Source organism: Lonchura striata, chromosome Z (assembly GCF_046129695.1).
Source record: "Lonchura striata isolate bLonStr1 chromosome Z, bLonStr1.mat, whole genome shotgun sequence".
NCBI classification, from domain to species: domain Eukaryota; kingdom Metazoa; phylum Chordata; class Aves; order Passeriformes; family Estrildidae; genus Lonchura; species Lonchura striata.
In genome coordinates, this window is record NC_134642.1 from 11,826,863 (window position 1) to 11,848,347 (window position 21,485).

A 21,485-nucleotide genomic window follows, 5' to 3' on the forward strand; every position below is an offset into this window, starting at 1 on the left:
GCCCTACTCTGGACATGTTCAAGTGTCCCAAAATCCTTCCTAAATTGAGGGGCCCAGAACTGGACACAGTTCTCAAGGTGCAGATGTTCAGTTGGCTGTCAATCAGCACCCCCATGTCCCTTTCTGCCTGGCCACTGTCCAGCCACTCTGTCCCCAGCCTGTAGCACTGCAGGGGATTGCTGGGCCCAAAGTGTAAGACTCAGAACTAGGTCTTGTTAAGCTTCATGTTGTTGGACTTGGCCCATTGATCCAGCACATCCAGGTCCCTTTGCAGAGCCTTCCTACCAGCTCGGTGTCACCTCCAGATTTACTGCTGGTGGGCTCAATCCCCTCATCCATGTCATCGATAAAGATACTAAACAGAACTTGCTCCAGCACTGAGTCCTGAAGGACACCACTGGTGTCTGGCCCCAGCTGGATGCAGCACTGCTCACCAGCACTCTCTGGCCCGGCCATGCAGCCAGTTCTGAACCCAGCACTGAGTGCTCCTGTCCCAGCCGTGGGCTGCAGCTTTTCCAGCAGTGTGCTGTGGGAGACAGTGCCAAAGGGCCTGCTGAAGTCCAAATAGACATATCCATATCCTTTCCTGCATCCACCAGGCAGGTCACCTGGTCATAGACGGAGACCAGGTTGGTCAAGCACTACCTGCCCTTCCTAAACCCCTGCTGGCTGTGTCTGATACCCTGGCCAATGCTGTGTGATGGCACTCAAGATGATCTGTTCCATAATCTTGCCAGGCACCAAGGTCAGGCTGATCGGCCTGAAGTTACCTGGATCCTTCTCCCCACCCCTTTCTGTGAATGGGTGTCACATTGGCCAGCTTCCAGTCCTCTGGACCTCACCAGTGAGCCAGGACTGTTGGTAAATGATGGAGAGCTGCTTCACAAGCTCATCTGCCAGCTCCCTCATCACCCTGGGATAGATCCCATCTGGTCCCATAGATTTGTGAGTACCTAAGTGGCTCAGCAGGTCTGCTTCCTCCTGGGTTACACAGGGGCTGTTCTGCTCCCTGACAACATCTACCAGCCCAGGACAGTTGTCCTGAGGACAACCTGTCTTTCTGTTGAAAACTTGAGGCGAGGGCTGGTCCTGGATGTTTGGGACAGATGGAGATGAAAGATCTCTGAGTCAGGGCTCAGGGTATACGGTTTATTGTGGGGCCCTGCTTGGAGCTGCCAGCCGCAGCTTGAAGCAGGCCCCAAGGAGTGGGGGTAGGGCGAAATAGCGAGAGAGTTCTAAGAGAGGGTCCAGGAGAGTAGGAGAAGGGGCTGGAGCGAGGGGTAGGAGGGAGAGAAGAGAAAAAAGAGCTTGGTCTCCCAGGAACACCTTATCATGGGGGTTTCAGAAGAGGGTGCGGAAAAGGACTTCGGACCAATGGGATTACAGATACATCATACTTCAGGGGAGGGTTACAGGTGCAAGATAGACTCTACATTTTTGAGGAATGAGACAGAACACTTTATCTGACCCTTTGATTTGTCTGTGGTCAAAAAAGGGAGATACCTTCTATTAGCTACACCACTGTTGTGCTTAGCAACCAAGGTCTGCCATCTCAAAGCTTGCTTTCATCTCAATCTGGCTCACATTCTCTGCACTTTCCAAATTCCCTGAAAGGCAATCATACTTATAAGGCCTTCTTATTTCATCTTCCCCAATAAAAACTGAGGCAAAGAAGGTGCTAAGCACTGCTGTCTTCTCCTCATCCTTAGTTACTAAATTCACTCCCTCATCTAATAGTGAATAGAAGTTGTCTTTGCTCTCCTTTTGCCATTAATGTATTTATAAAAATATTTTTATTGTCCTTTACAGAAGTGGCCAGATTGAATTCTAACTGGGCTTTTGCCTCTCTAAATTTTTTTCTTACATGACCTAGCAACTCCCTTAAGCATTTCCAGAGATATCTGACCCTTCTTCCAAGGGTGATACACGCTCTTTTTTTTCAGAAAAGGAGAAGTTCCTTCAAAAGCTCCTTGTCTATCCGGGCCAGTTGTTTTCCTCATTGGCTCATGTTTTGGCACATAGGGACAGCCTGCTCCTGTGCCTTCAAGATTTCTGTTTTGAAGCATGCCCATCCTTCCTGGACTCCTTTGTTTTTAAGGGCTGCTTCCAAGGTACTCTCTGAATAAGTCTCTTGAATAGGCCAAAATCTGCCCTCCAGAAGTCCAGCATGGAAGTTTTATTGATGCCCCTCCTTGTTTCACCAAGTACTGAAAACTCTATCATTTCATTATCACTGTGCTCCAGATGGCCTCCATATCTCACCAGCTCTTCTCTGCTTGCAAAGAGCAGGTCTAGCACTGTCCCTCCCCTGGTGGGCCCACTCACCAGCTGCAACAAGAAGTTGCCCTCCATACACTCTAAGCACCTCCTAGACTACCTCTTCTCCTCTGTGTTGAGTTCCCAGCAGGTATCTGGCAGGTTAAAATCACCTACAAGAACAAGGGCTGCTGATGCTGAAACATCCTTCAGCTGCTTGTAGAATAACTTCATCTTGGTTGGGTGATCTATAACAGAGTCCCACCAGGATGTCAGCCTTGTTGACCATCCCTCAATTCTGTGTCCTGGCCCCAGCTTGCCTTCTGGCTTTCATTTGCTTGCTGGCTCTCGCTCACCCCTCATGTCTGTTCTGCCTCCCTGTGTCCCTACCTAAGCCACCTGCATCCAACCCTGCTGGCCTCTGAGCTGTTGATTTCTCTTAAGGTTCTTAGGTCAGGATGACCCCATGAGAGATCATAAAGAGTCTTTGCTTCCCTAGCCCAAACGCAGCCAAAAAAGGAGCCTGGAATACTTCAGATTGTGCTTTCAAGGTTGTTTATTTCTTCTTATCTAAACATACTTTCTCTGACCTGCCTCTGAGCTCTGGCTAGCAAGGAGGCCATAACATTTCTCTCTCCAGCCTCGGACAGCTCCCACATTATATACTCAAAACTATGTGTCTGTGTTTACAATTTCTTCACTAATTCCTATAATCTATGTTAGACAGTGAATCTCTACCTTAAACCAACAGAAAAGTGCCACCATCACACCAAGACATGGAGGACAAGACAAAGAAGAAGAAGGCTAGGACACACCCAAATTCCTCCATCTTGTACCCCCTTGAACCCCATTCTAGAAATCCCAAAATTCTACTTTTCCACCCTGTGTTAGTTCAAATATCACACTACTAAAACCCTTGTGACTTGTAATTCCTCATACAGAGCTGGCAGTTTTCCACGGGCTAAAATCAAAGTTGCAGCTGTTTTTGACTTCATGCCAGGGTTTCTGAGACCTCTGCCAGGGTCTCGAGACAGCCAGAGCAGCCAGAGGCATGTTCTGGACTCTGACACTGAGCCACTGCTGTGATCATCACTATGACACTATCCAGGCTTCTGGGCCTCCTGCCTGAGTGCCCCCCTCACCTCATGTCCAGTTGTCCATCAAGCAGTGTGCGCATCCACCACCTTGTGGACACACTCCCAACCTCCAGTGGCATCTTCCTCTCTCTCTCTCTCACTCTGTCTCTTACCTCCCAGTCCCACCCCATTCCTTTCCCATTTTTCTTCCTCTTGCTCTATCTTCTCTAGCCCTCTTTAGTAGAGTAACTTTTTGTTTTTCATTAGGAATAAATGGTTCTTAGATACAGTGTTTGTCTCCTTTGACTTAATTTTGTTCCTAACTAATTTAAAAATAACTCCTTCCAGTTAGGCACAGTGGAACATGACACTGATATTGCAGGTAACTGCTAGACTGCCATTGAAAGGGGCAGTCCTGGACTATGAGCAGCCTAATATAACAGAAGTGTCCTGTGATTAAGGCGCTTGAATTTCAACCCTGTACTTTGAAAGTGTTCTCTATGTATTTCTTCCTGTTTAATTAAACCAAGGCTTGACAGGATGCTCTTCCCCTGGAGATAGCCAATATTCAATTCTGACTTACTGCAGGTAAACTGAACAAAACATTCTGGCCAAGTACCTGATGGAGCTGTTCATTGTGAATTATGACATGGTTCACATGCTTCCATCCATGAGTGCAGCAGCTGCCTTCTGTTTGTCTCCAAAATTCTTCAATGGATGCATGTTCATAAGTTGTGCTTGTCAGGCCACCTCCTGTTTGTGACACAGTGTGCCTGTGCAGCAGCTTAAAAGGCCACTCTTACAAGGTGCACACTTCCTCCATTCCTCATGGTATTTCACCATGTTCTTGTCTCCCTTTGGACCAATAAAAGCCAGCAGCAGTAGAGTAGTACTTTTAAAACCTCCCACTGTGAGACAAGAGACCATAATTGTCCAAGCAAAACTGAAGACAAAGACCCCAGCGTAACTGGATTATTCTAATAGGCTTATATAATGGATTCCCTTCTTTTCAGTTGCCACTTCTGCAATCCTACACATCTTACACTGAGAGTGACATTCTCTCAGCTATATGGCATATGTCAAAGAATGTAATAAATGTGAATAAGTGTGCTGCCAAGCAAAAGGTAAGAATCTTAGGGTGCAGTGGTGTAGGGGGAATATGCATGGTTATATGTTAATACATGGCACATAGAGATTGGTTCAATTGAGTCACTGCAGACAGACTTAAATAAGAAGATCTGCTCACTTCTGAGATGAAGATCTTTATCTTTCTTAGATGATATGGACCACTCATAAACAGGGTTTGAGTATTCGGATGGGCCTGGCTTGATCACCAAGCATTAAGTGAGCTGAAATAGTGTTAGTGGACAGAGTAAACTTAATCAGCCTTATTTCTCTGCAGGCAGTTACGAAGAAATGTGCCACTGATTGATTTTTGCTGTTACACTTCCTTCATATATATTCATAGCTCTGTAGATTATTGTTGTACATAGTTCCTCACAAGTACTTCCCCTCACCTTTTCCGTACCCTGACAGGAAGAAATATAAAATACATTTCAAAGTCTCTAAACCCTGAGGGTCCAAGGCCCCTGTCCTATTGTAGTTCTTCCTGGGAGCCAAGGTTGAAACTAGCTCTTTGAGACACATTTTCAGAAACAAAGTTTAGCTCCTATCTAAGAGCAGAGGCTGGGAGAGGATTAAAGATGGTTAAACAGGCAGGAATTACTTCATCACTTGTACATCTAATTGAGAATTCTTGTCAGTTATGTTAATTTGCTAAACTTATAAAACTGTATTCATCCCGTGGCAGGAGGAGGGGGGGCATTTTTCCATATCTTTCCCTGGAGGCCTGCAATAAAGACCAGCCTTTATATTATCTCCTATACTAATATTGGCTCAAAAGTGTGTTGTTTCACTTCTAGGTCTTTAAGACCTACCGCCAACACCGAGGTAAGCACCACTGAACAGTTGTACTCTCCCATTTTATGGGTTCTGGCTAAAACTTTTAAACTTCTATATCAATTTAAGCAGCATGCTGCTCACTGTTTATACAAAGTACCTTATTTGTATTAAACTTAAAGCTTTCACAATTTTTTGTTTGGTTGGGGTTTGTTGGTGGGGAGAGTAGTATAGTTAACTTCCTCCTACAGCTGAGGCATCTCCCTGGAGGCTGTGAGCAGTGCTGGGAGCTTGGGTGAGCTCTGGGGACAGCTCAGGTGCCTGTGCGGACGCAGGTGGTGTGTGCACAGCAGCCTTGGCATGAGCTCTGCGAGTTTGGTGCTGGTGTCTGCCAGGTCAGACTTGGGGGCAGCAGAGAAAACAGCTGTGTGAGGTGGATGATCTGCTCAGCCTGGTGGCAGAGCTCACAGAGAAAGGAGAAATTGTTGAGGAGGAGCCGTACTGTACCCTCCCTTAGACAATTACAGAGGCTGTCCAAGGCAGTCAGACATTGGAACAAACTGCCCAGAGTTGTGCAGGACTCAGCATCCCTGGGCACGTTCAGAAGAATGCGTGACTATAACACCTGAGGTCACACCTGGTTTAATGGTGAACAGGATCGTTGGTTTGACAGCTGCCCTTGCTCTTAAACCCAAGTAAGCCTCTGCTTCTACACAGCGGCTCTCTTCACTTAGTGTTTATTTCTTGCAGTCTATTTTTTACTTCCGTTAGTAGCTTGCACCTATTGCTTCTATCTCCGTGCGAACACTAGGTCAGAGGGAAGGATTACTGAGCTTTACCTAGCGCTCTGCCAATGTTATTTTCATTTTTCCCCTTGCACGCACGGGACCACAGCCGCTGAGGGCTGCGCCGCCCGCCCGCCGCTGCAGTGCGCAGGCGCGGGCGCGGGCCGGCGGGAGCCGCGCGGTTTGAAGGTGCGGCCATGGCGGCGCGGGCCGGGAGCTCGGCCCGGGCCCCGGCTCCGGCCTCGGCCCGGGCCCCGGCTCCGGCTCCGGCCTCGGCTCCGGCCTCGGCCCGAGCCCCGGCTCCGGCTCCGGCCTCGGCTCCGACCTCGGCTCCGGCTCCGACCCCGGCTCCGACCCCGGCTCCGGCCTCGGCCCCGACCTCGGCCCCGGCTCCGGCTCCGACCTCGGCCCCGACCTCGGCCTCGGCTCCGGCCTCGGCTCCGACCCCGGCCTCGGCTCCGACCCCGGCCTCGGCTCCGACCTCGACCTCGGCCCCGGCCCCGGGATGGTCCCAGGGCGGCAGCGGCGACGTGGATGTCTGCTGTCTACTGCGGTTAGTGCCGGCGGGACGGGGAGCAGACCCGGGGTGGGATGAAGGGATGCGCAGCTTCTGACCTTTGTCGCTTTACTCCCGCCGCAGCCTAAGGGACCAAATGAAGGAGCAGCTAATAGAGTACAACTCGGCAATTCTCATCAGTAAGTGTTTATCTCCTCGCATTGGGATGTTTCACTAACAATGAATGGGATGTAGAATATATATATATATAATTTTTAAAAATATAATTTTCCAGTATTTTATTTAATTATTTATCAAAAGTGTTCCTTACAATAATGGGGTTATCCCCCTGGCTGTTCGTTTTAACACGTTTTCTAGGCATCTTTTGAGACGTATTTAAATGTCTACAAAGATGCATAGCTGTTGCCCTTAACTTCCTTTTCTGGATTTGAACTTTAGGCTCCTCTGACATGTAGTGATGGTTTTCAGAAACCTGGTCACTGAGGCTGTAGTCTTGCCAAAAGTTTGCCAAAGTGTTTGGCAGCAATACTGATTTAAGATGTTTCCATTACCTGTGGAGTCACAAGATGATTTGGATTGGAAGGGACATTAAACACATCTGTTTCCAAACCCCTCACCATGCACAGCGACCCCTTCCACTAGACAGTCTTGCCCAGAGCCCTGTCCGACCTGACAACCTGATCTTGAGCACTCCCAGGGATGAGGCATCCGCAGCTTATCTGGGCAATCTCTCTACCAGTGCCTCATCACCCCACTGTATATCTAATGTAAACCTACCCTCTTTCAAGTACAAACTGTCCCCCCTTGTCCTGTCAGTACATACCCTAGTAAAAGTTCTCCAGCTCTCTTGTAAGGTCCATTCAGGGACTGGAAGGACTCAGCAAGCAACCTTCTCCAAGCTGAACAACCACTCTCACAACCTTTTCCTCATAGGAGAGGTGCTCCAGCCCTCTGATCACCTTCATTGCCCTCCTCTGGACCTTCTCTAACAGATCCATGTCCTTATGTTGGGAGTCCCAGGCCTGGATGCAGCACACCAGGTGGAGTCTGCCAAGAGCCAGTTAGAGGGGCAGAATCACCTCCCTTGACCAGCTGGCCACGTTTCTTATACAGCCAGGATGAAGTCTGGTACATGCTCTTCCACTGAACTATCCAGTAGTATATATAGAGCAATATCATGAACCCAGCTCTACTCATCTGAAAAATGCTAAATTAGTTATTTCTCTGATACAGCTGATTGATAGCATAGTCTCATTTACTGTAAAAGATAATAAAGTTTGGAGATAGAAGCAAGAAATAACTTGTTCACACAAAAAATGCTAATCCATTATGTTCTATAGGTTGTATTTAAAAGTCTGTGGTGCTTGTTTTAACAACGTTCTCTTTTGCAGGTCAAGAAAATTTCCTTGATCAAGGGATTGAAGAAAGCGTTATCCAGAGGTATGTCACTGGAAAACTGCAAAATTCTTTTCTAGTTATTCCTTCTTAGTGAATTGCTGGATTAACAATCAGTACTTCAGAGAAGATTGGTGAAAATAATGGAAATTAAGAGGAAATGTGGGGAAGAAATGCTTTATTCATTCTCCCAATGTACTTCTGTATGTGATGTGGCTTTTAAATTTGCAGTCCTTTATGTGATGGCTAGAATTCACTAATATAGTTCCAGATGCTAAATTACTCCTGGCCCTAATGATTTGTGGCTCACATGAAAAATTCTTACATAAGATAAATGGAAAGCGATTTAAAATGTCACACTGCTTTTAAACTCTGTTATCTTCACACTCAGGCTGTCTGTCTTTTTGTCTTTCAGTGCCACACAACATTTGGAAAACGATATAGAAGAAGTAAAAGTCTCTTTCCAGAACAAGATGTTGGCCTTGCAAAGGTTTTCTTCATCCTTTATTTGGAGCTTTCTTTTCTGTGTGTGCATACATAGATGCATATATACATAGGTCTGATTAAAACAGGATTTTAAAGTGATATGGGAGATTGGGGAGGTTTTAAGTACTATTGAACAATAGGAATGCAGATTGGTATGCTATAGAAAACAAAACAAAAAAAAGCCCACCAAAACTAAAAGCTTACAGGCTGAAATGTGTACATCCAAAAGTTCCTTTACAGTAGGGAAAGAGTGACTGTACAGATCAGTAAGCATATTTCTTAGCAATATTTTCCAAATGACTATGAAAAGATGGAAGTGGATGTTAGACATCCCATGTGTTTCATGGCTTTTGATTTGAATTCACACCTTTGCCCAACTTCCTTTCTGCAGACTCTAGGATTAATGGTGTCCAAATATGTTGGTCAAGAGAAAAAGGAGTTGTCATTCTAAGTATCAATAATCATTGATACTTCTTTCCTGTCCTGAGAGTTAAGCCCCATTATTTAAGAAGTGTGGTATTTAAAAGGTACAGAGTATTTTGTTTATATAATTCCAATGTGAAAGTGGACAAAAGTGGAATCCTGGAAATTATGTTCTTATATTACTTATTTAAATCTGCTTCTCTCAGTTTCCTGCTTCTCTGTTTCTTATGAGTTCTCATCAGTCATATGCTATTTCTTGCAATATGCAGGATACAAATTATGGATGCCCTGAGAAACAAATTGCAACAAGGTGATGAGGACTCACGGTAAGGTGTTCTTGGACCTCAGATGGCTAGAAAGCAATGGACTTTGCACAGTTTATTGTGACACATTTCTAGATTATTTTATTTTACCTCTTATGAAAGAAAGCTTCCTTTTTCTAGATTTGACAGAATTATACACTGTCTACCTTCTGGCTATAATCAGCATGATCAGATTTCGTACACTCATGGTAGATTTGCATTTGGGCTCTGAATTTACCCACATTTGATTACAGAGATCATAGCTCTTGATTCACTAGTGAGAACTGCTTGTAGCCAAGAGAGCTTTTTGTCTTTAGTGCCTGAATTACCAGCATTTATAATAGCTGAGCACACTACAGGCTTGTAACAGGGCCTTGCCTCTGCTTTCCTGCCTTTATTAATGTAGGAGCAAAATGTCTTTGAAATAGAACTGAAATCTTAAACATATTTAAAAGTAGCTTTTCACTGCCTGCCCATTATTAACAGGTGGATGCATATGAAGTGTAATATGAGAAATTTAATTTCTGTCAGAAATACAGCTAAGAGATTGCATCTCCTTGATTTAGGAACTTTAATTCATAGCCATTTCCAGATGTCTAGGCTTTCTTGATGCCTTCCAAACTCTGTGATGTAAAATGTTGAACGGACTTAAATGAAATCTTAGGGAAATCGAGAGGGAAGTGACAGAACTCTTTAGCCTCTACAATGATACTGAGTATATTAACTGTAAAAAGAAGTGATGTTGTAAGTGTAAGCGCAAAAAGAAGTGACATGTAGTATTAATTTGCTATTAGTAAAAATTAGAAATTCTTTATTTAAACTAAATAAAGTTGATTAAAACATTTATGATATTGACTTATATTCATGGTCTTAAGGTATGCAACTGTTTCCTTCCTTAGTCTGATCCTGGAAACAATGAAACACCTAGTATTGCTCAGCCAGACAATAATTGAGTATCAGCAGGTAAGTAGCAGTTTTAGCTTCTGTTACTGTTGTGCAGGTCAACCAACCCCACATGGGCAGGAGTGCGCTTTGAAAGCAACAGGACTGCACAAGTCATTCCAAACTAAACATGTGGGAACACGGGTGCAGTTCCTATTGCTGTCAAAATTAAGGATTATTTAAAGTGATCATGTAAGTAAGTCTGTTTTTGAGTTGCCCTTAGCTGTGGTGTGGATTGAATTAGCATATTTCAATATTTTTGAAGACAAGAGTCTGGAAAATACTTTTTTTTTTTCTTTCAGAAAATACAAGAGAAGGAACAGCAGCTGGTTAACATTAAAAGGGAAAGACTCTGTAAGTGTGTTATCTGTATTGACTTTAGTTTATATTTTAATGAAGAGTTCATATAGTTCATATTTTAAAGTTGTTCTTGTAGCAATATTAATTTACATGGGAAGTAACAAAACTCAACACAGTTATTAAACTTGTTAGAAGAGTAGAAAGTACTGTAGAGATGAGCTGGTATGTTCCCTACTTGAACTTGAGACTGACATGTTAGAATGAGAGATGCAAGAGAACACTCAAAAACATTGTGGCAGTATTTTATTATTTCATGTAAGGTCCTCAGAAAGTTACACATTGTTTTGTCATTTAAATCACCCCTATAGCAACTAAAAGATACTTTTTTTTGTCATACTGCGCATTTATGAGGTGCTTGCAGAATAGAGAGGGAATTTACTTAAGAAGAAGTGTGTATATATTGGTGTTCAGTAGCCTTGTTGGAATGGTTCAAATTTAGATATGACATAATATTCAGAACTTTAACAATTTTAACAGCTATTGTTTGAGTCGTGTGGGGAGTTGTGTAAATATTGATGGTAACGAAATAACTGTTCACATGGGAAAAATTAACATACTGATATCTTTGCAAATAAAGGAAGGAATCCTCTGCCAGCATTCTTTCAGTGTATGAACTGCCCCTAAGCACTTAATCAGTCTAGTTTTTAACCTGGTTTCCTGTAAAAATAGTAATATTATCTGGTCATGTCTGCATGCTCCTTGTATGATTTTGGAATTTGGTTTCAGTGAAATCTGAAAAAGGAGTAAGGGTCTTTAAAAGGTATAAAAAAGACCTCCAAAAGTTGTGGCACTCAAAAACAGGGTATGCAGATATGCAAATTAGCCCCTGTGAGGAAAATGCAGGCAGCATACAATGTACTTTCTGTTTTGCTGTTGGCCAGGGAGGCAATTGATGTAGTTTGATCTGTGTACCAAGTAGCCACAGCATGTGTTGCTTCTTTCATAGAAGAAATATATTGAGTTATATTGGAGGGAAGGAGTGGAGCATGAAATAAGGGTTATGCAGTGGAAGTGCTTTAGGTGGCTGTGAGGGAAAGAGTATCTTCAGTTCTGCTGTACACCTAACTACTTAATGCTTAATTTTCCTAATAATGTAACAGCACTAAAAGCATATGGAGGACAGAAACTACAGCAAATTCAGATCATGATGAAAAAGCAAAAGGAAAAACAAGCAAGTATGGATTCCAGGAAAACAGAGAAGATGTTTGCTAGCTTAGAAAAAGAAAGACAGATGACTACAATAATTCAAAATGTGTTCCAGGTAATGTTGTGTGGCTTTTAGAATCAATTTTACAATTTTTCATTATACTCAAGATAATATACTGTATGGCAAATATAGCTTAACAACACAAAATTGTTTTCTAAAACCTTTAACAGTGCTAATGGAAGGACCGTGCATAGAAGGAAGATTTCTATTGCTTTAAAGGCTAAGAGAATGAAATTGTCACAAGCATCTTTGCATTAATTTTTGCAGAGTTTAGAGACAGGCTATCAATCTCTCTTTGTTTCCTTAAAGGTACAAAAATAATGTATCTTTCTTGAAGAATGTCTGTCACAGTAATGGGTGTATTTCCTTCTGCTCTGAGTAACCTCTACACCCTACCAAATCAGTTTCCCCCACCTCATGGTTAGAAAAAATAAATAGGTGTTAGTCCTACCTTACCAGGGAACCTTCATCTTCCCCTTCTGGCTTTCTCTGTTTGTGTTACCCCCTAGAGACCTGTGAAAGCCTTGGCCTGCAACCACAGCCAGTCTCCAAATTCTTTCAGCAGTGTAGACTTTGCTCTTCTGGTTATCCATGTGTCCAGGGCTGCTAATTAGTCTGTATACAGGCAGCGATTGACAGGTCACCTGCAATGTGAAATCATGCAAAATCATGGTTTGGGTTAGGGTGGAAGGGTCTCAGGCTGCATAGGAATGTCAAAGACAAAAATATGGCTGCTACTATTTTGCATTGCTAATGTCATTACATCTCAAATTGAGAACAAGAAATTTAGATGATTTCTAAATTTAGAGTCCTGGTTTTGTATTCCTGAAATTTTCTGAGCCCTATGTAGAGTAAATTTTCTTTGGTTAAATTTAAATTTCCCTTTTCAATCCAGAGTGGCAGGGTGAGAATGTTAACTGTGTTGTTTTGTGTTTGTGGCAAACTGTACTTCATATTGTTAAAAACGTTCTCTACATTTCTGTGTTTAGCATATATGTAGTATGAAGGCCCTCTAGGAAATAAAAAAGCATGGATTTGGGATTTTTTTGCCTTTGTATCAACAACAGGATTAATTCCCTTTCTCCTTTTTCCCTTCATCCTGTCTACTTCAAACACTTATGAATTTCAAGGGCTTTCAAATCAAAAATTATAAAGGTGATTTATTTTGAGATATTTTACTAAGAATTGTCCTTTACAAGTGCTTGTTTTAACCTATAAATCTTTCTCATTTATAGAACATCATAGTTGGAAGCAAAGTTAACTGGGCAGAAGATCCATCTTTAAAGGCAATTGTTCTACAGCTTGAAAAAAACGTCTATGTTTAGTGAGTCAGGATACATGGTGTCTATTGTTATACAGTGTGTGCATTTTGACTAAATTTGATAGATTATGTGTATCTCAAAAATACACTTCAAGACTTAAAATTTGACCTTTCTGAAAGATGTTGTTCTCTCCAGAGAGTTAGAATGTGTCAAAGTGGGTAGTAGAGCTGATTAAATATAACTACCTGCAGACTCAGTTCTCAAGCAGACCTGTCTTTGAGCACTTACATTCCTGTGAAAGGCAGCCAGAACACAAGAAAAGTTTCAAGGTTTCATGTGGAAGTGGACTTAAACTGAGGATTTGCTGTACCCCTTTCCTGGGGACCAGCAGGCTGTAGAGCTTAAGCAGGATGCACGACCCTGCTGTGTCCCAGTCAGGAAAATTTATAAGCAAGTCTAAAGTTGGGATTATCTTTATTATTAAGACATTATGTATAATTTTAAACACCAGAAATTCTGTGCTCTTTTTAGCAGTGACTCTTGTCTGTAGAGGTAACTTTATACTGTCAACTGTGCAGCTAAACAGTGTTGTAATTGCAAGTCTTCATTAGCATTTGCGCTTTTTTCAGTGTTGCTTGATGCTTGAAGGAAATAACTCTTGAGGCATAACACACTTAGGGAGTGTGTAATGTCCCTTCTTGTCTTGGCGTGCGACGCCATTTTTAACTTGATGAGTGCTCACCAGCTATTTTTTTTAAGATGAGTGCCTTGATCTAATAAAGAGAATGCGATTCTCCTGAGAACGCTTCACTGGCTCGGGTTTCTCTGAGGCGCGGCGGAGCGGGGCGCGGCAGGCCGGGCGCCGCGGAGGCCCCGCCCAGGCCGGGGCTGTGGGCGGGGCCGGGGCTGCCCGCAGCTCCGCGCCATGGGCAGCAAGATGGCGGCCGCTGCCCGGGCGGTGCAGGTAAGGGCGGCCCGGGCGGCAGCGTCTTGGGCAGCCGGAGCCTTGGCTGGAGCGGCGGGGCTCGCTGCTGCTGCCGCCGCCGAGCAGCAGGTGTGAGGCGGCCGCGGGCTGAGGGCACGCCGGCGGGGTGGCCGATGTCCTTGGGGAGAGCTGCGCGGAGGCGCGCAGGCGGTGTCGCGGGCGCCGGGCGCTGTGAGAGCGGCGGGTGCGGAGCTGGCTGGCAGCTCCTTCCTGAGATGTGCTCTGCAAGGTGAAAGTGCTTTGTACAGGCAGAGCACAGCTCGCGATTCCGTGCGCTAGAGAGCTGTGGAACCACGGCATGGGTTGGATCGGAAGGGACCTTAAAGGTCACCTAGTTACAGCACCCCCGCCGTGGGCAGGGACACCTTCATTACACCAGGTTGCTCAAAGCCCCGTCCAGCCTGGTGTTGGACACTTCTAGGGATGGGACAGCTCCAGATGCTCTAGGCAACTTGTGCCAGTGCTTCCCAACCTCAAAATAAAGAACTTCTTAAGCTTTCCAATCTAAACCTGCCCTTTTTGGGTTGTAAGGTCTCCCCAGAGCATTCTTCAGGCTGAGCACCCCCAGCTCTCTCAGCATGTACTCACAGGAGAGGTTCTTCAGCCCTCTGATCATCTTAACGACCCTGCTCTGGACTCACTCCAGCACATCAGCTTGTTTGGGTTTTTTTTTTTTGTTTTTTGTTTGTTTGTTTGTTTGTTTGTTTGTTTGTTTTGCTCTGGAGACCCCAGACGTGGACACAGCACTCTGGGTGGGTTCTCACGAGAGCAGATTTCATTGTGATTGCATTTATGCAGTGGTAGTGGCTGCTTCTGCACACATACACGCACACTGATGAGAAAAGGAAGACAAAGCCTGTACCTGCTCTGGACCTCAGGGTGCAGGACTACTTTTTAAAGTAACCTTCTTTACCTGGGGTAAACATAGGACTTCAAGAAGCAGTAAGTGTGTCAGAGAAGTAGTGCAAAGAGCAGCTGTTTAAGAGTGGTTGTTTCATACATGGTGCATGCCATTTTATTATTCACGGTAACCTGTGTCTTTCTCCCACTACCTGGTCTCCTTCTAGGTAGTCAAGCCACATACTCCATTAATAAAGTTCCCAGACAGAAAAAGTGGTCCCAGGCCTAAAAGTAAGTATTTTGGGTATGGATAGATCTTGTGCCACATTTCTTTACTGTTTTGTTTAAGAACCAGGACCCAATTTCTCTCTTCCAACTATACAGCTGAACTGAGTTGGAGTGAGGTTTTTGAAACATGCTTGGTTTAGTTTGAAGGAAGCTCTTGAATGTTCTTCACAACTTCTTTTGTGTGCAACTGTGTGCAGACAAATAATGCATGCACATCTTTATTTTTTTCTCAAGAAAAGATTCACAAGGATTTCCAGTGTTTGTTTTCTACTTTATATAAAGTCACATTTTCCCAAATATTAATTACTAAAATTGCCACGCCCAAGTCAGTTTGAAGCAGCTTTAGCTATTCAGTTATATTTGCATAAATTATGCTGTATTTTCCTCATTTTTTCTTAGTTGAAACATGTGATATATTTTCTGCTGTATTTTCAAAACACGATTATAGCTGGGAGATTTAGCCCTCTACATTTTAAGAAGTATTTTCTTCTGTTACTAACTAAAGGTGAGAATTATTTCATTGCAATCTTTGACATTAACTTTTATACCTATGTTGATATTCATGGTACTCCCAATACTATTGTATTAAAACAATTCAAGCAATATGTTGATTTAGAAGTCCTTTGGGGTCAAAAAGGACTGAAAGAAAAGTAGCAGTTGTCTTCAAAAGCTCTGTTACGTTATTCTCACTTCTTTTGGTATTACACTGTGCCTAGCTATTTGTCACAGCATTATCAAGCCCACAGTTTAGCTTTAACTTTAGTTTAACATTTGAAAGCCTCCACAGCTTATATAAATGCCTCTTCTGACTTGCCTGTGAACTCTTCAGGAACTATTCTCTGCAATAACTTTCTGTAACAATTATGTACATTTTTTATGTCATGCCAGTGAATTACTTTCTCAAAAGCTTGAAAATGTGTTTCTGACCTCTTGTTTATCTCTCTGTCAGAAGATTCTTGTGACTGTGTCTTTTAGTTGTTAGACTTTTCTACCTTCATCAGAATCTGTCATCTTGTTAGTAAACTGCAACTACTTTGACTTGCTTGAATGCTGGAGCAAAATCTACATTTAATTGTACCAGATTGTTGCTCCTACATAGCTAAATGGCTCCTCAGAGCAACTAGGGATGTGAAAGGCCAGCCAGATTCTAGTGGGCCTATTACTACTGCAGCATTATGGTCTCAAATAGGGAAGGGAGAGATGTAATACAGACTGTAATAGAACTAAAGCAGCAACAGTAAAATTTCTGATTACTGCACTTCTGATGTTTTTAATTTGCTAATGAGTCTACTCCAACTGCACTTCAGACTTAAAGTTACAGTAGAGGAAAATCCTTGACAAATCTCTTTTGTGGTAGGTGAAACAAACTTGGAGAAACTGATTTTTTTTTTTTTAATATAAGGTGTATTATTTCTTGAAACAAAAATACCTTGCCCCCTGTTCACAATAAATATGCTGCTTCTAATGGGCTCACTTCTGCCTTGCTCTGTTTTGGATCTTCCATTATTTCTGAGCCACTTTGGGACTTTCAGACCCAGTCTTATGACCGACAGCTTCTTAATATGCCTCTCAATGGTAGCTTTGTCACAGAGCTGCAGGTGTTTGATTGTTGGTCCCAACCCTGCAACTGCATCAGACTCATGAAGGCTAAAACTGGCTCCCTCTCCTTTATGGTCATTGGTCTTGCTGGAGCCAGGAAGGACAAAGGCAGGCAAAATTGTGGTGTTGTGGCTGCTCACACACTTTTGTACATGCAGTTTTTATGTTGCTTATTTTATAGTTATATAGAGCTTCTGTCTAATTGTTAGATGTTGCACTTGTCTTGCTCATTTTTCTGGAGCACTGGGAAGGACTTCGGTGGAAGCATTCTGCTTTGTCAGGTGTTTTACCCTTACATATCACAGAATCACTAGGTTGGAAGAGACCTTCAAGATCCTCGAGTCCATCTCATGCCCTAACACTTCAGCTAAACCATGGCACCGAGTGCCACATCCAATCTTTTTTTAAGCACATCCACATTTTCTCCAGGCTAAACAACCCCAGCTCCCTCAGCCATTCCTCACAGGGTTTGTGATCCAAGTCCCTCACCAGCCTCGTTGCCTCCTCTGGATGTACTCAAACGTCTCAACGTCCTTCCCAAACTGAGGGACCCAGAACTGGACACAGCACTCAAGGTGTGCTCTCACCAGTGCCAAATACAGGGGAAAGATGACCTCCCTGCTCCTGCTGGCCACACTATTCCTGACACTGGTTGGCCTTCTTGGCCACCAGTGCGCACTGCTGGCTTATGCTCAGTTGTATGTCAACCAGTACAACCAGTACCCCCATGTCTCTTTCTGCCTGGGGACTGTCCAGCCACACTGTCCCCAGCCTATAGCAGTGCAGGGAGTTATTGTGGCCAAAACACAGGGCTTGGCACTTGGATTTATTAAACTTCATCCTGTTAGTCTCTGCTCCTCCATTCAACCATTCCAGGTCTCTCTGCAGAGCTCTCCTACATTCCAATGGATTGACACCCCCCACCTTAGTGTCATCTGAAAATTTACGAGTGAATACCTTCATCCATATCATCAATAAAGATATTAAACAGAACTGGTCCCAGTACAGAGTCCTGAGGGACACCACTGGTGCCTGGCCCCAGCTGGATGCAGCACTGCTCACCAGCACTCTCCGGCCCGGCCATGCAGCCAGTTCTGAACCCAGCACTGAGTGCTCCTGTCCCAGCCGTGGGCTGCAGCTTTTCCAGCAGTGTGCTGTGGGAGACAGTGCCAAAGGCCTTGCTGGAGTCCAGGTACACAACATCCACAGCCCTTCCTGCACCCACCAGGCCGGTCACCTGGTCATAAAAGGAGACCAGGTTGGTCAAACATGACCTACCCCTCCTAAACCCCTGCTGGCTGGGTCTGATACCCTGGCCAACCTGTAAGTTCTGGGTGATACGACACAATAGAAACTGTTCCATAACCTTACCTGCTAGACTCTGGCTAATTACCAGGATTCTCCTTCCCACCTGGTTTGTGAATGGGTGTCATATTGGCCACCTTCCAGTCCTCTAGAACCTCACCAGTGAGTATAGTCTGTTATCTTTCTACATAATTGTCCACACACAAACATTTACATGACTTTATGCTTTTTCTCCAAGTACAGCTTGCCAGTGAAAAAGCCATTGTTGGGTTGTGTGCTGATACATTATTTGTTTCCACATTAGTGTTTCTGCCATTCGAACTGTCAGAATTTTTAGATTCTGCTCTTGATATTTGACACTTGATAATTTGACAACAATAAAAGCAGGTTGTAAGAAGTAGAGTGATTTAATTCTTTTAGGTATTTGTTATAATGAATAAAATTTTCAAGCAATGGTAGATTTTATTGGCTGCTTATTAATTTTACAGTCTAGTAATATTTCTGTAAATGGTTTTGAAATCTGGATTTCAGTGCAGGAGTCTCTACAAGCAAGTATGCCATCTTCAAAAGCACAGGAATCTGTAGGAGGCATATCACCGGCATTTCAAAATATTTCACGTGTTAGTAGAGTACAAGGCACACCAGACACTTCTGAATTAACAAGAACTTTACCTCAGAAATACAGAAGGAGACAAATGTCAGATGAAGAGATTGAATATATTCAAGTAAGTTTTCTTCTTTAGCTTATTTCTACATCTTGTGGTATGATATTACATAGTAATTCTTTCTAAGAGCGTGCCCTGGGCTTTCATGGTTTTCATACGCAATACCCTATGTACCAATTCTTAATACAGAAGTTACCCAACTCTCACTGTATAGTAGCTCGTGGTACCACTGAGTAGAGAGATTTGGACTTAGAACAGATGTGCTGATAGTCACAGCCTGCATTAATTGCCACCACTGCCTGTTTTATAACAGCTGTTTAATATGTAATTTGACTCTGCCAGGCGGGATCACAGAAGTTTGTTCTTAGACCTGGAAAGGCTATAACCAGGTGAATCAAGTCCAAAATATTTCTCAAATTGGTTTTATAAGTTATTTATTAGTAAATTAACTCTTGTATTTCAAGTAGTGGAAACATTTTATTAAACTTAATTTATTTTCTGCAATACTTATGACATTGTACATGAAAGGCAAGAAAAAACTGCTTCTGTTCTGTAACAACTCTCAGTTGTAAAAATTGATGGTTCAAAAGGGAGAACGCACAAAATGTGAGGAATTTGTGAGATGATGCTGAGTTTGAAATGAAAAGATGCTTGCAAAACTTTGTTAAATGGTAAGGACATGTATGGCGTAACAACGTTAGTCGAGGAAATAAATTTTCCTTCATATATGCAAGGAGGCTGCATCTATATAGTAGAAATAAAATCAGGTATTTCCAACTGTAATACACTTCTTGACTTTTTGCATAAGTTTGTTTAACAGTGAGGTAAATTGTAAAATAATTTTGTTGGGAAAATAATGAACTGAATACCTTTCTGATTTCTCATTAAGATTGTAATGACTGCTTGGCTTTGGTTTTACTTAGCACTTTAGAGTGTACCCAGTGAAAGTTCCATTAAAACTTGTGTCTGTTAGTATTGTGTTTCTCGGACATTTTAAAGGTTAAGACTCAGGTTTCTTCACAGAAAAAGACATGGAAGCAGCTGTAACTGTAGGTAGCATGTGTTGATTTCTTTGTACTTTCCCTTGAAAAAAATGTGGCCATGATTGGTGGATGCTGGTATTTGGCATGCTGTCTGTTCTTATATAGGTGGAAAAGTAAGTATTTAAATCAGAAATTAAAACTAGAATTATGTCTCTTAGTCTGTCACAGTTTAAAAGAGAATTTGATCTCAGTTTTAAGTTCTGTTAGCAGAATATATTTAATTGAATGCTTTTCTTTCACAGCGTGGAGGTCCAGAATAAACGTAGAAGATAGTTTCTTGGCCACTGTTGAAGACTGAGGTATTATATTCACAGTAAAGGCATTTCCTTAATATTAAAAATTATTGTATACTAATAGCTTTAATAAAATCCCATATGATGGGTGAGAAGATTGACACAACACACAAGATACTGATTTGTTTGTAACTGAGAAGGATTTTATGTTGATGGCTAATAGCAGTTGAATATATATTACATCTGCACCATTAAAATATTTTTCTAATTAGCCATTTGAAAAGTCAACAGGGTCATGTCGTTTTTACACTGGTTGAGGTCACAGAATGAATCAGGTTGGAAGGAACCACAATGGGTCATCTTTTCTGACATTTCTGCTCAAGTAGGGTCATCCCAGAGCACATGGCACAGGACTGTGTCCAGATGGTGCTTGAATATTTTCAGTGAGGGAGACTCCAAACCTTCTGTGGGCAATCTGTTCCACAGCATGGTCGCCAGCACAGTAAAGAAGTTCTTTCTCATGTCAGGTGGAACTTCCTGGGTATCAATATCTGTCCATTGCCTTTGTTCTACTGCTTGGTGCCACTAGGAAAAGCCTGGTCCATCTTGGCAATTCCCCTTCAAGTACTGATAGATGTTGATGAAGGAGGTCCCCTCTCAGTTCTGTTTCCTCGAAGCTGAACAGCCCCAGCTCTCCCTGCCCTTCCTCTTAAGAGGGATACTCCAGATCCTTAATAAAATTTGTTGCCCTTTGCTGGACCTGCTCCAGGTGCTCCATGTCTCTGTTGTCCTGAGGAGCCCAGAACTGGACACAGCACTCCAAGTGAGGCCTCACCAGGGCTGAGAAGAGGGGCAGGATCACCTCCCTCCACCTGCTGGCAATGCTCCCCAGGATAGCACTGGCCTTCTTGGCCACCAGGACACACTGCTGGCCCACGGACAGCTTGTTGTCCACCAGGACCCCCAGGTCCTTCTCCACATCACTGCTCCCCAGCAAGTCGGCCCCAGGCTGTGCTGGTGCCTGGGGTTGTTCCTCCCCAGTTGCAGGACCCTGCATTTGCTTTTGCTGAATTTTCAAATGGTTCTTTGTCCATCTCTCCAGCCTGTCAAGGTCTTCTGAAGGGTGCAGTACTCCAGGTTATCAGCCACTCTGCCCAGCTTTGTGTCCTCTGAATTTGCTGAGGAGGCATCTGCCCCTCCCTCTAAACCAGGGATGAATAAGTTAAACCCTAGAGGGACACGACTAGGGGGAGGCCTCCAGCTAGACCCTGCCACTGATTGTAACCCTCTGGGATCTGTTGTTCAGCCAGTTCTTGATCCACCCCACTGTCCGATCATCCAGCCCACATCCCTGAGTTTGTCTGTGAGGACATTGTTAAAAGACAGTGTTGAAATCCCTACTAACATGAAGTAGACAATATCCACTGCTCTTCCCTTACCCATCCACGTAGTTGATTCTTGTAGAAGGCAATCAGGTTGGTCAAATAAGATTTGCCTTTAATGAAGCCATGTGAAATGATATTCTTGATCAACATCTTGTCATCCACATAGATATAGATGGCCTCCAGCATGAGGCATACGACCACTTTTCCAGGGATTGAGGTAAGACTGATTCAC

At 43.4% G+C, this 21,485-nt stretch overlaps 2 protein-coding genes across 2 annotated transcripts; both read left to right on the forward strand.

Annotated features, from left to right (window-relative positions):
* Positions 1 to 6,459: 6,459 nt before the first annotated feature.
* Positions 6,460 to 13,717, forward strand: CENPH (centromere protein H). The gene is made up of 9 exons (XM_021531154.2): positions 6,460 to 6,569; positions 6,657 to 6,712; positions 7,925 to 7,973; positions 8,344 to 8,418; positions 9,107 to 9,163; positions 10,039 to 10,102; positions 10,384 to 10,435; positions 11,542 to 11,702; positions 12,884 to 13,717. The coding sequence occupies exons 2-9, from the start codon at positions 6,670 to 6,672 to the stop codon at positions 12,971 to 12,973; spliced, it is 591 nt and encodes a 196-aa protein (XP_021386829.1). The 5' UTR covers positions 6,460 to 6,569; positions 6,657 to 6,669; the 3' UTR covers positions 12,974 to 13,717.
* A 59-nt stretch (positions 13,718 to 13,776) lies between these two features.
* KGD4 (alpha-ketoglutarate dehydrogenase subunit 4) lies at positions 13,777 to 20,156 on the forward strand. The gene is made up of 4 exons (XM_021531153.2): positions 13,777 to 13,874; positions 14,963 to 15,026; positions 18,459 to 18,652; positions 19,878 to 20,156. The coding sequence occupies exons 1-4, from the start codon at positions 13,836 to 13,838 to the stop codon at positions 19,893 to 19,895; spliced, it is 315 nt and encodes a 104-aa protein (XP_021386828.2). The 5' UTR covers positions 13,777 to 13,835; the 3' UTR covers positions 19,896 to 20,156.
* The last annotated feature ends 1,329 nt before the right edge of the window (positions 20,157 to 21,485 follow it).

Excerpts from the sequence above, each read along its gene's own strand:
- CENPH (XM_021531154.2), top strand. The coding sequence starts at position 6,670 with ATGAAGGAGCAGCTAATAGAGTACAACTCGGCAATTCTCATCA. Across the intron at positions 8,419-9,106 it reads AAGATGTTGGCCTTGCAAAG|GATACAAATTATGGATGCCC; the intron begins GTTTTCTTCATC and ends TGCAATATGCAG. Across the intron at positions 10,103-10,383 it reads CAATAATTGAGTATCAGCAG|AAAATACAAGAGAAGGAACA; the intron begins GTAAGTAGCAGT and ends TTTTTCTTTCAG.
- KGD4 (XM_021531153.2), top strand. The coding sequence starts at position 13,836 with ATGGGCAGCAAGATGGCGGCCGCTGCCCGGGCGGTGCAG. Across the intron at positions 13,875-14,962 it reads CCGCTGCCCGGGCGGTGCAG|GTAGTCAAGCCACATACTCC; the intron begins GTAAGGGCGGCC and ends GTCTCCTTCTAG. Across the intron at positions 15,027-18,458 it reads AAGTGGTCCCAGGCCTAAAA|TGCAGGAGTCTCTACAAGCA; the intron begins GTAAGTATTTTG and ends TCTGGATTTCAG.